The following is a 14,398-nucleotide window of genomic DNA, read 5'->3' as shown; positions in this document are numbered from 1 at the left end:
ATGAAAGCCACATACATAATTCATACTGTAATGTGAATTTGGTTCTGACAATGGTTAAAGAGTTTCACTAACAGACCAATATGAATATAACTTGTTTAAATATTTCTCCACAACATTATACTGGATTGCAATTAAAAGTTTTACAGTGGCGGATCCAGGAATTTTCATAAGAAGAGTGAGGCAATGGGCAACCTGGCACCCTCTAAATTTGCCTACAAAAAAGTATTAAGAAGAATGCAAGTTATTAAGTTGATATTACATCGTCTCTAAATTTACATTATCTGCCATCAAAAACTATAAGTAATCCTTTCCTTCATGGAGGATTTTCTATATATTAATTTCCAATAAGATATGTCAACAAATTGTTGAAAATGGTATTATTTTGATGAAATATATTATAGATGGAAAGTTGTCTAGAAGCAATTTAAAAGGGTGAAAAGGGGGTGTCAAAGGCATCATTATAAGGGTGAAGAGGGGGTGTAAAAAAGCCTCATTGCTTGCAAGAGTAAAGGATGAAGTGTCAAAAGGCCTTACTTTTTTTTGTGGAAAGTGAGAGGCAACACAATGTGTAAATATGAAAGGGTAAAGGCAAACAAATAGTAGTTTGAACATAATTCAAAGGTCAGATACAACATGTTGTTTTGATGAATTTGATATCAATGTCGGAAACCTTATAGGTTATTTGCCAAAAGCAGTTATGTTAATGAATTCTGAACTACATGCATATCTGAGGAATAAATAAGGTCATCCCAAAGTGGGCCAAACTCCTTATGAGATTTTGAAGAACTAAAGGCTCCAAGAAGCCTGTGTCACTAACCTCATATTTTTGTCTATAATTGAAACTTGAAATAATGAAACCATTATACTTTTGCTTTAGTTTCAAAGATATGAGCCAAAACCTGCATTTTACCCCTAAGTTCTATTTTTAGCCATGTTGGCCATGTGGGTTGGCAGGCTCAGGTTCATCAGACACATTTTATTTTAATTAAATACCCTTGCCAAGTTTGATTCTAGTTTCAGAAGACAGAAATTTTTGTAAAAGATTACACATATTTAAGAAAAATTGTTAAAAATTTACATTAAAGGGCAATAACTCCTTAAGGGGTCAATTGACAATTTTAATCATATTGACTTATTTGTAGATCCTACTTTGCTTAACCTTATTGTTGTTTACAGTTTAAAAAAAGGTGTCCAAACTAGGCATGTTTAGAGTGGAACAGGTATATAATGTCTGAATAAAGGACAAATGTAGCTCCAAAAGGAGGGCCCACAGCAACCAGTCCCCTCTAAATTCATATCTGTACTTATGTCTATAATCCAACCAATGTCTCTCACAAACTGAGACTTGCTGTGTGCCTATAAATACTAAAACATCTTTTTGGCCAATATTTGAAGCCTAAGAAATCCTAAGATCTCTAAGAAATTGAATACATAGTACAAAATGTATCAAAATATATTGGTTTTTTTTATACACAGACTTATACTGTGCCAACATTTGTGTGTTTGCAGTACAATCAATGTTTACATAATCTGGTAACATTTCACCAACAGTAAATACACTATATCTATAGGTTATCATCAAAAACTGTTAATACAAATATAGTCTCCATTATTAAGGTTACATGTATTGAAAGTTTTCTCAAGCACTCTGATAAAGCCGTATCTAGATAGAAGGTTAATCCAATTTACTTTAAACTTATTTGAGTTTTTGTAATTTTAAACTGGATGAAAATTTTCTGGTTACATTTGTAGGAACTAATGACTGTTTAAGAATATTAATATGGCATATGTTAACTTCTTAAAAGGCTAATCGTTTTTCATTACAATCTGATGTAACAAAACTAAGTTTAACAAAACATAGGGAATCAATGAATGAACTAAAATATCAATTTAACATATTACTATTAGTTAACGGACTTATAAGACTTAGAATTATCTTTATCAAATAATTTTAAATCTGGTTTCTGTTATTTTTGCCTAATACTAATGAAATTTATAAGCAGAATTCAGATTTAATATGTTTAGTGCTGTGTTCTTCTTTAAGTGATCAGGTGGCCTGCCATAATTGTAATCATCATTTGTGAAGAAAATCTGAAAGTAGACCCACGGACCATTAAGATAATGTTTCATAGTTTGATAAAACAAAAAGCTTAAAGATTTTCTACCTAGTATCTAAACCATAATTTGTAAATCAATTATTCAAGGCCCCCTGAATATGCATGAAATATTTGCCACTGAACATAAACTACTGATAAAGTACATGCATTTTGTAGTACTATGTAAGTGAACTTTTTTCATCAAGTTTGAATATCTTTATCTGCTTGTCATTTTCTCCAATTTGTCACTGGATGAAAAGCAACCATTATCATTCAATCAATCAATCAATCAATTAATCATTTAGTCCATTTTTGCTGTAAGAACATTTTTTTTCTTTTCACAACTATATATATATGACATTGGAATTCCATTGTTTTGTTTTTGCAGTAAATTGTACCAATCTTCCTTCATTTAGATACATACATGGTGAGGTTCATCATTATTTGGAAATATTTCTGGTTCATGTATTTCCTGACAACGGGCTTAGGTCAAACAAAAATATTGTGGGTCTAGTATTTCTCCCTCATGAGGGTATGAAAGTACAACCCTGGACCCCTCCCCCCTTTTTGACTGAAAAAATTGGTTGATCACTGGAGTGGGCAGTTAGTGGGCGCAGTGGTGGCTCCAGGTGCGATTCAGGGAGTTGGAACCGCCTTTTTGGGCACCATCAATTCATTTGAACGAGGACATATGGTTGAACCACCCATTTTTTGTCTGGGTTGTGAACCCCCTTTTAAAAATAACTGGATCCCTTTTATGAAAATTTTTAGATCCGCCACTGATTGAGTTATTGAATTAACGGGGTATCTGAAAATGTGTGGTGTCCCTCCTTTGTTGTCTATACCTACTGTGATAATTACATTGGTTAAAAATATCTTTTCCAACACTTTTATCTAATCGAATGCACCTTACATATAAGTCCCTTTCGGTATATACTATTTGACGGTGATACAATAATTATTCATTACAATTACAAAACAAATTTTACGTAATGACAAAAGCTTGTGTATTTCTTCTTTAAACTTTCGTGACATTTTTGGCTTCTGCACGTTCATTCTACACCGCCTTTTTTGTTGGTTGGATACACCAAGCATAAAAATGCTAAAACATGTATTCGGCCTCGACATCACAATTACAACTTACCCAAGTTGTCCTGAGTCATAAATGTACTCGACCTTAACAATCGCAAACTATGTCTGTGAGAAATCTTTTGTTCAACCGGAATTGACAAGACAACTTTCCTCTTGTAACGAATGTTATTATTTGGTGGAGACTTTGGAACATCGTATTTTAATTTCACAACTGGTGCAACAACCGATGATCTTTCAAATGTTAACCCTCTAGTGAAAGTTATGTCAGTAGTTGACCTAGTCAATGATTTTAAAACATCACTCATCATTTGAAAACATTAACTAAACTGGTGAAATTATGAAATCCAAAATTCCACACTCATTAACGGTGCTTTATGGCTCTTCTTGAAGTTGAATTCATTTTGAAAATTCGCCAACCTCGCACGTGTTGCATTGGACGTGTTGCTCAAAGCATACATACATATAGCACATCCTGAGTTAACATTAGCTTTGAATGTTGGCACTTTAAATACATGTAAAACATCAAATAAATAAATCCACTTAACAAAAGATTAGTATCAGTTGTTTAATATAAATGATCGTTTCATTTTACATATCAATTTGTTCAAATAAACTGTCATTTGCACACAAAGCCACGTAAGGTGTACAACTCGAGATGAATAAAAGCGGTCGCCTGCTAAATGATACCAAACGTGGGGTTCATATATACACTGGCATTCCAATAATCCTGGTTCATGTGTTTTTAACGATATTGAGAATTATCTTCTCTCCATTAAAAGAACTCGTGGATTTACCTTTTCTTCCCTGAAGCGCAACAAAGCTTCATTATACTGAAATAACTTTCTTGATTTGAATAAGAAACCGACTATAATAAACCCCTTTAATAGTTAACTCATTAAAAATTCAAATTTAAAATTAAGAATTGAATCAAATAATATGTAAAATTTAATTTTGTCGTTGTCATTCGACGACCCGTTCAATGCATATTACTTTAATATATTTCCAATCAAAGAAACGATATGCTGCGGTAAAATAAAATAGAATTAAAATAAATTAAAAACTGGTCAGAACAAAATGTAGTCAATGTGTTAAGTTTCGTACATAGTTATCGACATCTTCGCTAGCCAAGGGTTACGATCCACTCCCGCTCTCTTCAGAAGAGAGCGGAAGTGGATCGTAACCCTTGGCTAGCGAAGATGAGTTATCGACGGATTAACGTAATTATTTTTTCACCTATTTCAAAAAATGTATATGTTACTATTCAAATTTTAATACATTTTTTTTTATAGAAACGGAAAGTTCGCAAACTATAACTAATCAAAGTGTATTATTGTCAATTGATTAATAGTTTAACAACACGCACATTGAAGGTCACAAAATCTTTCATAATTTCTTGTTCTATATTGTGGTCTGGATTTCACACAAAATATTTCCAGACTCCCATTTTCGGACAGCTCTCTCTCTCTCTTTTAAGTTCGTTGATGGAGATATCATAATCTCCATGTGCTTCGCAATTTTTCAGATCGAATCACTTGAATTTACAAAAAAATATTTCTTGGAATTCTAGGTTATATCATTGAAGATGAAACATGTGTAAATCGATTCATTCCAAAGGTTCATTGTCACTTGTGTTTCTCGGCGGTGGTCCGCTCAAAATGTCGATCCAAAATCCATGTTATCCTAATCATAAGAACTCTCAAAATGCAAACAAACATAAAATAATGTTAAAATGATTTAAAAACGTAATTGTGCAGGTATACGTCCACCCTCCCCAGTGCCAATCAGTTTTTAATAATTGTAACAGAAAACTGCATACTCCTACATTATGACTAAATCAATTGCATACAATTAAGAGTTTTCTATGAAATCTGGATAGATAGTTTCAATGTTTTCAAACGCGGTAAAAAAGTAGTATTTAATTTTTGCATTTAATTCTGACTGTCATATTCTTTCATCTACTTCATGTTAAAAAAAAACCTTTAAATTTAATGTCTGTTAACTATTGTTTTTGCTAAACATTGCTTAAGGAGCTTAAGCGTCAATATTTCCCTGACCGTAAGATCAGTGCAGTCTACTGGTTAGTAATAAAGGCAAAAGTGAGCCTATATGTTGTAAATTTGACACCTTTTAAAACGCCAAGCAAAAACTTTCCTTTTAGCATGCATATTCATAGGCCTTGTTCTTGTTTTACATTTTCAACATGTACATGTATATTATGCACTTCGCAATCAGCCTTTGTCATTTTTCTATATGTCAACAAATATTTCCGTTCTCAGTGTTTACAGAAACAAAAAGTACAATGACTATACCAGAAGATAAGAAAATTACTAACCCAATCTAGCTTATATACCTCACGGTTCAACACAAATGTCAAAGTATTCCTTGATTATATAGAATAATATGAGTAATATTATATGTCACGAGAAGTATAGCGAACAAACGAACCAACGGAAACTCCATGTAGCAAACGACCCCCCCCCCCCTCCCCCAGAAAAAAAGTCACACACTTAACTATGGGAATTACGATTTTTAGCTTTATCGTACATATCGGTGTCAGAGGCAGATTAGGGGAGGGTGGATGGGGACCCTATCCCCCTTTTGGAAAAAGAATGTTGATTATTTTGGGATCACTGCATGAATCGTGATTGGAGGGGCTACCTCCTAGGCACTCTGTGTCCCCTCTTATGAAAGTTTCTGGACCCGCCACCGGTTCTTTTGATGTTGTCCCTAAAAACTAAAAGCCTTACAATGAATCTATACAAAACTTGCGTTTCAGATTAAAAAGGGTCCGGGAAACGTTCAGAATGCTCGATTTTGCATTTTTCATAGGTTGGCCCCTAGACTCATCGACGAAATATATATATTGCCCCAATTTGAAAAGAGTTTAGTTACCACCCTGAATACGGATACACGCATTCTACTCTCTATTATTATATAGGCGGGACATAACATATTATAGATATTATCTAAAGGCTATTGATGTACGCTGAAAATGTTTCACTTTTTCTGTTGTAAGGGAGACAACTATACACTATTCCCTTGATTTTTGTAGTGCGTGATTCAAATAGTTTGGTGTTCCGATTTTTTTTCAAAATGACTAACGGAAAGGTTGGATGTAGTTACAAAAACTCAACTAAAATCAACCAAAATAAACTGACAAAACATGAACAATTTTGTTCTTTTAATGCTATTTAAAGTTAAACTAAGTTTGTGGCTTCGATTTCTGAACTGGCGAAGTCTAGCTATAACCATCCAAAGTTAAATGTGTTAAATAGAAATTCAGTATTGAAAGATTTTTCCGTATATAAGTTCCACAACTCTGCAATGTCTTATCAGAATTTGAAGGAAAAATATTAAAACGACCCAATTTCTAAAATAAGTAAATAAATAAAGTTTGCCACATCTCTGGAGCAGCAACTCTCAAATACTTTTTTATTTAACAAATAATACCTGTATGACTTTATTTCAATAGTTTGTTTTACGGGAGAGATCCGTTTGCGCCAAAAATGCGTCCTTTTTATCTCCAATGCTACGTTTGCGCCACCTGTTTTAAAATTACATGGTATCATTTGCGCCAAAAATAAAACATACGATTGCGCCAATTAGAAGAAAAATGACTTATCTCCACCTTTCAGTGATTCGGACTTGGAACCTGCAGTTTACACGGCAAAATTTTCCTTTCCTTTTCTGAAACATACTTTCTTCTTACTGCTGCTGCATGGATACTTCCTCATTTAATGCATGTAGTAGCTTGTAACTTCACTTTATTGTTCAAAAATGGATGAAATGCATAAAACAGTTCATAATAATTCCCCATGGAATGCTTCTGCTCCGTTACTAGTACGTCTTGCGGTAGATAGAGTTTCAGCCCATACGGATGGTGGGAGCAAAGCACACATGTCATCAACGTATGTGGCTAAAACACAATCAGCAAAAGCTTATATCTTCTTCTCTTTTTGGCATATCTTGTATTAAATATTCAGCAAAGCAATAAGTTTTCTTCTCTCTCTGTACATGGACTGCCTACTGCATTTCAAGTAATTTCTTTCCAGATGCTCATCATCATGGTGAAATATCTCCGATCATATGGTCAAATGATACTTTTCAAGCCAAAAAAAATTATTAACCATTAATATTTATGATAGCTATGTGTGCAGGTAAATTGGCGCAAATGAGTTCTAATTATTGGCGCAAATGATACATTTTGAAAAAAAAAAAATTGGCGCAAATGATACCCCTGAAAAACAGTAATTGGCGCAAAAGGACTGCTGCCTATTTTACAATGTTATGTAAAATACTGTATGTTGTATCAATTATATATGTTATGTGTATATGCCCCCCTGGGGACCTAATTTGGAAAATAAAATTTATCTTATCTTATCTTATCTTACATCTTCGCTAGCCAAGGGTTACGATCCACTCCCGCTCTCTTCATTAACCAAAGTTTCATGAAAATTGCTAAAAGATTTTAAACATAATCAGAAGACTGGAAATTTAACATCCCCTACTTTTTAGGAATGAAATCCCCTTTTCTTGGAAACTTAAAATCTAAAATTTATAAAAATCGCCGAACAAAAGGAGCTTACGTCAATAGATGTAAACAGTTCACCAAAGTTTCATGATGAATGTGTTCCTAAGTTACCGATATTGTCCGAAGTGTTGACAACGGACAGACACAACGGACTTTTTTTTCAAATGCGTGCTTACCCAGAGGCTGATATCATGGGAGGACAGACATAGGGGTTCTGGGCCTACTTATATAGCTTCATATATAAAATTAATGCATGACATTTTTACTTTTCCCACCAACGTTGCATAGTTTTTAACCCCTCAAATTTACGAAATGTTGAAACCTAATAACGAATCTATATTTATATTTTAATTTGTCTATAGGACTTTTGATCAGTTTTTATAATTTGAATATATATGTTATAAAATGTTATAAATATAATATGAGTTTGGAGTCGAATTTGTGAACATGAATTTGAAAGCTAAAGTAATACTCCTTTATCATGCTCGCCACCCATTTTCTTCATTGAGAGTAAATAGTATTAAACAGTTGCAAGAACGATAGTCAGCCAAACAGAAATATTGATGTTAACAGATCTTAACAATATATACAGTACTGGATTTAGATATCAATTAAAACATGCAAGGATTTATTTAGGAATTTAGGAATTAATACATTGTCATTGTGGTAGCTCAAGTTTTCGTCACTTCAGTTTATAGGGTTATAAAAGTGATCAAAAATGAAAGCATTTAAAAACCAAGTGACAGTACATTTGTCGCCCATTTGTCCACGTCAAGTTGACCTGGCTCGGCGATCTTAGCCCCGGGTCCTAAGCTAAGCTTGGCAAATGAAGTCGCGCTCTTCAGACTAGGTGCTCATATTGTAATACATTTCTATATATATATTATAAACCCTTTTGTAAAAGTCTCTTCAGACAAGTGCCTACGTCAGTCTTCCTATAAATCGACTTTTGCAGTCAAAGGCCAGAAGCTCATAATTCGGTGTTTTGTTTTATATCTTTACTTTAGTGAGGGCCCTCATGGGGTTTTTGATTATGTGATTACTTGGCCGTTTTTTTAATGATTATTTGATTATTAAGCCAAATATTTCATGATTATTTGTTTACCTAGGACTGTATTTTAGTTTATGATTATTTGATTACTAAAGATAAGCAAATATTTAATGATTATGTGATTATATTGGCAAAAAAATGGTGATTATGTGATTACTAGGACCCCCCCATGAGGGGCCTCTTTAGTCTTTTAGGATTAAGTGAGTTTTCCGTTGACAAAACCTTTGTCTTTGATGGAAGCCTCACCGTTCTCAAAGGCATTGTAAACCTTTCTTGGTAAATATATTTTGCGGGAATTTTGTAATCGGACAACTCCAGAATTAGGCATGTCAAAAGAAAAAGAATAGATTTGTTGTACAACGTCAGCCCAGCGTTTACGTCGTTCCTATGGAAGCATCACGTGATCCATGAATTTAGCAGTTGCCTCCCCTTGTGGTATAAGAAAACACCAAACTGAAACTTATAAAATAATTTTGTTTTACCTTCCAACATATTTACTGCCGTATCTGGTGAAAGCCACCGTTGAACTTGCTGGGTCTTGTTTTTCTGTACAAAGGACATCTCACTAACAAATGTAATAGATAAAAGAATGGTCTAGGACTTTAAAACTGTCTTCACTTGAAAGACATCACAGGATTCTACCCCTTCTGACCTCAGTTTCACCCAAAGTGGATGACGTAAACGAACACTGACTTTTCATCTATGACGCAATATATATATTTGTTCTTGTGCCTCTGAGTGGGTCTCATTGCGGTCTAAGCGTGACGCGGGATCAGTGGCGGATCCAGGGGGGGGGGGGGGGGGTTCCGGGGGTGCGCACCCCCCCTTTATTTTTGCCGATCAATGCATTTGTATCGGGACATATGTTTTGCACCCCCCTGCACCCCCCCCCTTTGCCCTGGGTTAGCACCCCCCTTTCGAAAATTCCTGCATCCGCCCCTGGGGATTGCCGATTTTTTGTAAGCGTGACACGTGAAAGTCAAATTATTGTGTCGTGAAAACGGGAAATGAGGTCTTGCGGGACCCGGGAAATGATAAAAAAAAAAGTGAGAATCGCTCACGTACTAGTGTAAGCGGGATACGGGAATCTGACAAAACAGTAAGCGGGATCGGAAACCCCCAATGAGACGTGAGGGTACTTTGACAGTTTATTTTAAGAAACAGACAAACATGTTCCAATGTATAATCATGATTATCATTTGTTTATTTTGGTAATGACTAATGTATGTTTATTTTTTAAATATTTCCGCAAATTTGATTTTTAATCCAAACTGAATCAGATAAATAGGTTTAAACCGACAAGATTTCTTGCAGTAGCTAGTTCAAAGACAATAACTAGTCTACTAATAAACAAATCATACCGTCTTCCTAAATCTATCTAAGACTAAAATCCAACATCTCTAAATGGATTTACATGAAAGACGTCAGAAAAAAAATACCCTTGTGTAATGCCAAAATATAGATGAATCAGAATGTACATATGATGATGTGCATAACAAAAACATTTTAATAAGTGGTTTTTATTTAGCGGTTGATTTATTGAAAACAAAAGCAGAAAACGCAATATTTAAAGATATATATTACAGTATTGGGTAACCTTTCAGAGAATGTTTGTTTCAATAAGTTTATCTGGATCGTATCTAGATTAACGGGCTCGGTAAACAACATCACCGTGAAAACTAGGATGAGGTATCTGTTTGAATACGTTTTCTATACATGTACAGCCAAACTTCCAAACCCAATCTTTGTATCTATGAATGTATTTAGAAAAGGGTTTTAAGTAATAGTGGTAACAAACTCCTTGTCTTAATGGCAATAATTTAAAATTACTGTTTCTGACGTATTTACACCAAATACGTTTGATTTACACTGATTTATTATACTTTAGGAAGGGATAACATGATTTATTTTTAAGTTGTATAAATTTGTTTTTTAATAGCTTTTAGTATCTGCAAGTATTCTTATATCGATGCTTTGTCTTTATTGTATTTTGTTGTCAAGTTTTTTGTTGTGTGGTTCGTACTGATCTATAGAATTCAAATTTAGCAACTAATTTTTACAGCCTTTCTTGTGTTGTGCTATAACACCACTGTCTCTGAATAGGCTTTATATATCTTTATTCTCATAAACCAAAATCCATGGTACAGAGATATAAACAATTAATAATATAACATATAGTCAGAATTAATACAAATGTATGATCTACAACTGGAAAAAAAAGGCTGAGGAGTGTCCATTACAACATCTTTAGTTCCGCCACATAATGATTCATTCTGTATGCGCCAATCCCAAGTCTTGAGCCTGTAATTAAAAATGGTTGTTGTTGGTTTAATTATGTCTTATATTTTTTTTTGGTAAATTGTTTTGTTATAAATTTCGGCCATTTAATATTTATATATTTTTTTTTAAATTCATGTCGGTCGGGACATTCACAGCCCTGATTACTTTCAGGATACGAAAACGGGAGGTAATGAAAATAATGTTTTGATTCGAGTTCAATTGGAAACAGTCGAATATCAGTACAATCAACTCATATTTTTATATTTAAGGAATGACTGTAATATTTTTTCTGTCAGGCTATGAAGAAATAACATAAAAATGTGGTGCACACTGAATAACGCGCGTAGCGGGTTATTTACAGTGTGCACCACATTTTTTATGTTATTTCGAATAGACAGAAAAATTATTACAGTCATTTCTTATAATTTAATTCTAAATTCCATTTTAAACCGTAGAAAACCATGAAAAAACGTTGATGACGTCACGGCCACATGAATAAATTATGTCTATGGGCTGATAACAAAATAACGTCAGCCAATCAGAAGAAGCGTTACATCCAAAATTAAATTATATACACGCAAAGCATATTTTCAAACTTTTTTGTCAGGATAAAAGAATTGTTTCTTTTTTTGCAAAGGTGTCTGTCATATACTCGTGTTTGCTTTGATATATTTAGCCAATTTTTTTATTTGCCACATCCTCTGTAGGTTGCATCCTGGTAAAAAGAGGTTAATGTAGGTAAAATAATTCTATGTTTGAAAGTATTTTACATGAATTATGAGAAATGTCTGGAACATTGTGTTTTTTAATTAAAAAATGGTAATTTGACGTCACGGTAAGATATCATCAGAAGTACACTCTAGTTATGGACTTAGTTTATAGCTTAGAACTAGAAGCAGCGTAGATCTTTAATATTCAATATTCAAAATACATTTCGTAATATTTACATGTTTTTGCTATTTTAGGGTAATCCATGCCTGCAATCTTATTAAAATAAGTTCACATCACTTGCTCCTCGATTTGTTATATGTCGCCGCTCATAAGATTGACATGCTTGCATTAAGCTATAGTTCTATCTAACCTATCTAACTGCGGGACGTAGCTCATAGGTTGTAACCTATCTAACTGCGGGACGTAGCTCATAGGTTCTTGTGATATTTGTTCAACAATTAGTTCGTGTATGGTCCGCAAATTGTCAAATAATATCAAAAGGACCTACTAGTATAAGGTACGATCCTACAGCTATAGCCTATCAGCCTATATATATTTGGATTAATATCATATATTTCCCGACCCCAAAATTGGATGAAGTACTTTTTTTTTAGATAACTGCTAGAAAATTCATTCTAACGTCAATTCACATATGAAGCGCGCAATTTCATATCTTCAGTTGCGTATTTTTGAACAGCTTAAACCAGCCTGGTTTAAGCTGTTCAGGCAGCCTTACCATTGAATTCTGATTTTAATAAGAAACAATACTAAAAATTGAAGTTCTCTTAAATAAGTTTATATTAATTTTTTAAATTCAATTTTTTAAATATGATTCATCAATATTTTTCAATGAATGAACATGTATTTGGAAGATAAGCAAAAATTTCAAAGTTCACTAATTGCCTGAAATGATGTTATTGAGGCAATAGGCTGAATAATCATCATCAGATTTCTGAAAATAAGCTTAATGCCTGAAAATTTTAGTCAATAACTGAATGCCTCGGCGTTAGCTTAAACCTAGGATTTAAGCTTGACGCCTTATTTCTCTTATTGCCGCTAACATATATACACATTTTTGAGAAGACTAGAGTTTGATAATTATCGATATTGTATAAATAATATTAGTTACATAGTGTGCTAGTGACCTAATACGGTATATATGGGGTCAGTAAATTCCATATGGGGTGAGAGCGAAGCTCAAATCCCCATATGGAATTTACTGACCCCATATATACCGTATTACGTTACTAGCACACTATGTAACGAATTTATCTTACCGACTATCTTAACGTGTAAAATTTAGACCAGTGACCTATCAAAATGAGCAAGTCTTCAATACAGTTAGCATTAACATGATTAAGAAACTTCTCCATTGATCCTACAAAAACAGATGCCAACAATGACAACTTGTTAGATTTAAATGTGTTTTATGAATTTATTTCAATCTTAATCATCATTTCTTCGTCTGGTGAAACCTTTCAGATTTTTTCTCAGTTCTGTTTTGTTTTTCTAAAGGGACGTAACACCACTACTAACCGTGTATGAAATAAGCCCCGCCTCCCTACTACCTTATATGGAATATAAAGGGACATAACTCCACTACTAACCGTGTATGAAATAAGCCCCGCCTCCCTACTAACCTAATATCAAATATACACGGTTTCCACGAGGTCGCTTTTAACCAATCACATTCCTAGAAATGTATAGGAGGTAAGATAAAGCTTTATCTATAATTGTTGAATGCATATAATTATTCTAAATAAAAGCACAACAATGTTAAATCTTCAAATTTGCAGAATTTGTTCTTCTCTCGCTATGATTCGAGTTCATCATGCTATATATATATATATAGACATTGGTATTTATTTGGCAATCGCCTATGGCAGTCAGCAGGGTTTAAGAACATCAGTTGTTCGACCTGTTTGTCAAATGCGTTTTGTTAAAACATATACTTTTCACTTTTTTTGGTCTTTTGGAAAATGTTGTTTGTGCTGTATTTAGAGCCTTCTACAACGAAATTTGTTTTCCATGCACACGTATAAAAATTGCGGTTTCTATCCAACGCAATCATAGGTTTGAACGTATATATAGTTTTCAATTTATACTTGTATATATATATGTGTGTGTGTGCGTGTGTGCGTATCGATGCATTTTAATAGTATCATAAATTTGGCTCTCATTTTATGTGACATTTTACAATTTATAAATATATATTGTACTTGTTGCTAACAATTGTTTAAATATCAAGCTGTAAATATACCAGCGTTTAGAAAATCTGTGAATTTTAACACCGACATCCATACATGTGTTATAACCCCCGTCGGGTTTTTTTCCACGTATTTCAGTGAAGTTATTTAACACAAAAACATCAAATAGATCAATAGGGATTTTTCAAGTCCGGCAAAATGTCTGTTTGTAGAAGTCTTGCCATTTATTTAACCGAATGTGATCTATAAAGCATGTATATAAAGACATAGACATTCTGATAGAAGCTTTATTTAATATAAAAAAAGAGATGTGGTATGATTGCCAATGAGACAACTGTTCACAAGAGACCAACATGACACAGACATTAACAAGTATAGGTCACCGTACGGCCTTCAATGTATTCTTTAAGAGCTTTTAACCGACAATTCA

General features: G+C 33.6%; 1 protein-coding gene across 4 annotated transcripts in view; it reads right to left on the bottom strand.

Moving 5' to 3' along the window:
* LOC139524987 (uncharacterized) overlaps positions 1–9,410 on the bottom strand; it is a 112,254-nt gene extending 102,844 nt beyond the window's left edge. The window contains exon 1 of one of the 4 annotated variants that reach the window (XM_071320209.1): positions 9,253–9,410. In XM_071320209.1, the coding sequence (XP_071176310.1) occupies positions 9,253–9,331 (79 nt within the window). In that variant the 5' untranslated portion in view covers positions 9,332–9,410. Of the gene's footprint in view, positions 1–3,240; positions 3,621–9,016; positions 9,170–9,252 lie in introns of those variants that run through there. The other 3 variants (XM_071320204.1, XM_071320173.1, XM_071320166.1) reach the window with 3 other exon arrangements.
* Positions 9,411–14,398: the final 4,988 nt, after the last annotated feature.

The sequence above is a fragment of the Mytilus edulis genome, chromosome 1 (genome assembly GCF_963676685.1).
Source record: "Mytilus edulis chromosome 1, xbMytEdul2.2, whole genome shotgun sequence".
NCBI lineage: Eukaryota > Metazoa > Mollusca > Bivalvia > Mytilida > Mytilidae > Mytilus > Mytilus edulis.
Note: the sequence above shows the minus strand (reverse complement) of the source record. Positions and strands in the feature narration are given on the sequence as shown.